The following is a 3,858-nucleotide window of genomic DNA, read 5'->3' on the forward strand; positions in this document are numbered from 1 at the left end:
CCATTATACTTGCAGTTACTTACCCTACTTTAGTGAGAACAGCAGGTTATGAAAGAAAAGAAGGTGAGTGTGGTGGAGAACCCTGAACCCCTACAGCACATCACTGTGAACACAAATGCTTAGACTATGTGAATGCAATGTGAAAACCTTTTATTTGTGATGCTTTGTTTACTAGGCAAATGATCTGTCGCTCTGGATTCAAGCCATGTGAGCAGAAGAGACATGGAAAGAAGCAATGTCCCTCTGCCTCCCCCACAATCATTAAAAGAAGTGTAGGAGTCCCCACTATGATAGGACACAGTGACTACGATACAAGTCAACAATTAATTGGTTTTCCAACATTAGTGGGAATACATCAACAAACTCACCCTGGAGGAAAAACTCACGAATATAAGGAATATAGAGATTCATCTGCCTGCCCTAGTTCACTTTGCACATGTACTGTGACTCACACTATAGGAAAAGGTTGTGCAAGTAATCAGTGTGGCAAAGCTCTGAGTTCTTTCACTTCTCTTCAAGGATGTGAGGAAACTCGTATGGAGAAAGAAAGTGATGCATATGAGCCGTGTACAAAAGGCTTTAACTATCAGCGGCATCTTCAGACACACAGCACAGCCACTAATGAAGAGGATCTCTGTGAGTGTAATCAACATGATGAAGCCTCTAGATATGATTCCTCTTTACAGTCACACCAAAGAACGCCTTTGGAAATAAAAACCTTTGAATATAATGAAAGTGGTAAAGCCTTTGCATGTCAGAGTCTTCATCAAGTATCTAGATGTCATAGTAGAGAGAAAAGTTATGGATATCAGTGTGGTAGAGTCTTTACGTGTCCCAGTTATCTTCAAATAAATGAAAGAGCTAATACCAGAGAGAAACCCTTTGAATGTAACCAACTTCATAAAGCCTTGGCAAATAACAACAGTCTTCAAATGCATGAAAAAAGTCACATTGGAGAAAAATCCTACGCATGTAATCAGTGTGGTGAAGCCTTTGCACAAAACAGTGATCTTCAGAATCATGAAAGAACACACATTGGAGAGAAACCCTATGTATGTAATCAATGTGATAAAAGCTTTGTAAGTAACACTCATCTTCAAATGCATGAAAAAACTCACACTGGAGGAAAACCCTATGCATGTAATCATTGTGGTAAAGCCTTTACACAGAACAGTCATCTTCAAATTCATGAAAGAACTCACGCTGGAGAGGGACCCTATGAATATAATCAGTGTGGTAAAGCCTTTACACATAAGAGTAATCTTCAAATTCATGAAAGAACGCACACTGAAGAGAAACCTTATGAATGTAATCAGTGTGGCAAATCCTTTGCGTGTGCCAGTGCTCTTCACCAGCATGGAAGAAGTCACAGTGTAGAGAAAATCTATGAATGTAATAAATGTGGTAAAGCCTTTACATATAAACATAATCTTCACTACCATAAAAGAATTCACACTGGAGAGAGGCCCTATGAATGTAATCAATGTGGTAAAGCATTTGCATGGGGTTGTGCTCTTCAGAAGCATGAAAGAATTCACTGGCTAGAAACCCAATGAATGTAATCAGGGTGGTAGAACCTTTGAATGGACCAGTCGTCTTCAGAGGCGTGAAAGAGTTCATACTGGAGAGAACCCTATGGATGTAATTAGTATGGTAAACTCTTTTTCACAGAAGAATTCTCTGTCATGAAAGAAATCATCCTGGACAAAAACCATGTGAACACAACCAATGCCATAAATGCTTGTTGTAGAAAACTTTAAAAGCACGAGAGAATTCACAATGGTTAAAAAAAAAAACCAAAAAACCCATGACCCTAATAAAGGAGGTACAGCCTTGTACTCTGCATATATTTTTCCCACTGAGCTGTCTCACAGGAGCTTCAGTAAGTTAATAAAAACACTCCATCATTAAAATATTGTCTCCTGTTTAAACTCTAAACATGTTGTATCCAAGAGTCCAGAAACATGATGATTTACCAGTTCAAATTAAATCTTTAAAAAATTCCAAGAAGTACTATTGTTCATCGAAACAGTGATGGTTCCTGTTTAAATCTTATATTATCCTTTCATTGTCCGATTCAAAGATAGATCATTTATAAAACATATCTCACCTGGTGATAGTGTGACATGTTTGTAGTCTTAGAATTTATGAGACAGTCAGAAAGATGTCTCTCGGGTTTCAGGACAACCTGGTGCAAATAGTGAGTTTTAGCATGGCCATAATTATTTACTGAGGTCCTGTCTAAAAAAAAAAAAAACAAAAACAAAAACAAAAAACAAAAAAAAAAAACAAAAAAAGGTGTTTGGAAGATGGTTTCTTTTCCAGAGTAGTAAGGTTCAATTCCCAGCACCCACACTGAAGCTGACAATGGTCTATAAGTCCAGTTTCAGGGTACCCAACACCTTCCCACAGATAGATGTTCAGACAAGACTCTGCTATGCATGTAAAATAAAAATACTCATTTTTAAAAGCATGTGTGACATTATGGAACTTTCATTGTTCATATCTGGAAAATTGTGTTAACAATTACCATGGAGCCAATATGCAGTGTCTGTGAATGGGTTGAAATGTGTTCAGTCTTTCAATACCCAATAGCAAGGACTTTGACCGCCTACAAGTGACAGAAGGCAGAAGGAGTAGTGGCATCTTCGTTTTCTGCATTATAATTACATTTTTAGGAGCTGGGGATTTAGTCAGTGGTAATGCTGTCCTTTGGTACCAAATTTGATTCCTACAGCTACATAAGCTGGCACAGAACTACCAGCAAATATTGGTCCATGATATCTGATGAACTTTGAGGCCTTACTTGGGCACCATGTATTCTTTTGTGGGGGGGAGGGGTTGAGACAGGGTTTCTCTGTGTAGCCTTGGCTGTCCTGGACTCACTTTGTAGACCAGGCTGGCCTCGAACTCACAGCGATCCGCCTGCCTCTGCCGCCCGAGTGCTGGGATTAAAGGCGTGCACCACCACCTGGTGACACTATGTATTATGATTCTTATGGAATATATATATATATATATATATATATATAGAGAGAGAGAGAGAGAGAGAGAGAGAGAGAGAGAGAGAGAGAGAGAAAGGGTGCTTTACTCCATATTTTAAATAGGACTTCCTTCAAGTGTATTTTGGTTTCTTTGTAATGAAAATAAAACAACTTTAATGAATATTGGTTGGAACACTGTCCTGGAATAGTCATGTGAGTAGAGTTCCGAGTGCTTGGGTGAACTCTCAAAGAAAACAAGACTGTTGTGGCTTAGATTTTTTTTTCAAAACAGTATTGTTCTTGAAATGTGTTTGCATGTAACTCCCAATATACCAGTTGAGACTGAGTTTACGTGCTGTTACTCATTATTGTTTGTTTTTATTCAATTACATTTTAAAATTCTCCTTTATATACTCCTGTGGAAAAAGATGCCTTCTTCCTATGTGACTGACTTTTGTAATTTTATCCAGCTTGAACGTGTAAAACCTTCAGTCACATGACTTTTCTTAAACATCAAAGTGCACAGCGCACAGCGTTTAGTGATTTTAATATCCAAGAGACTCTTTGCGTACACGAAGGAGAAGCTCCTACTGAGTGCAGGAAAAGTGCGGGACGACTTTGCAGTCCAGGCGCAAGTTGTTCTGAAATGCCAGTCTCTGCAGGTCTGGGACAGCTCTGTGCCTGGGGTGGAAGCCAGGGCTGGGAACCGCTGCAGGGTCTCTTCACAGCCCCTAAAGGAGCAGCGCCTGTCACTCAGGTCTCTTTAACCAATCAGAGCCTCCGGACGGGCCTGCCGGTCAGAACGGGAAGGGCACTTCCGGTCCGCCATGCTCCAGGGTCGGCTGAGAGACAGAAGAGGTCTCTCCGGGTTCCG

General features: G+C 40.0%; 1 protein-coding gene across 1 annotated transcript; it reads left to right on the forward strand.

Annotated features, from left to right (window-relative positions):
• Positions 1–287: 287 nt before the first annotated feature.
• LOC127212647 (zinc finger protein 433-like) lies at positions 288–1,556 on the forward strand. The gene has a single exon (XM_051172733.1). It carries the CDS (start codon positions 288–290, stop codon positions 1,554–1,556), a length of 1,269 nt encoding a protein of 422 aa, XP_051028690.1.
• The last annotated feature ends 2,302 nt before the right edge of the window (positions 1,557–3,858 follow it).

The sequence above is a fragment of the Acomys russatus genome, chromosome 31, assembly GCF_903995435.1.
Source record: "Acomys russatus chromosome 31, mAcoRus1.1, whole genome shotgun sequence".
NCBI classification, from domain to species: domain Eukaryota; kingdom Metazoa; phylum Chordata; class Mammalia; order Rodentia; family Muridae; genus Acomys; species Acomys russatus.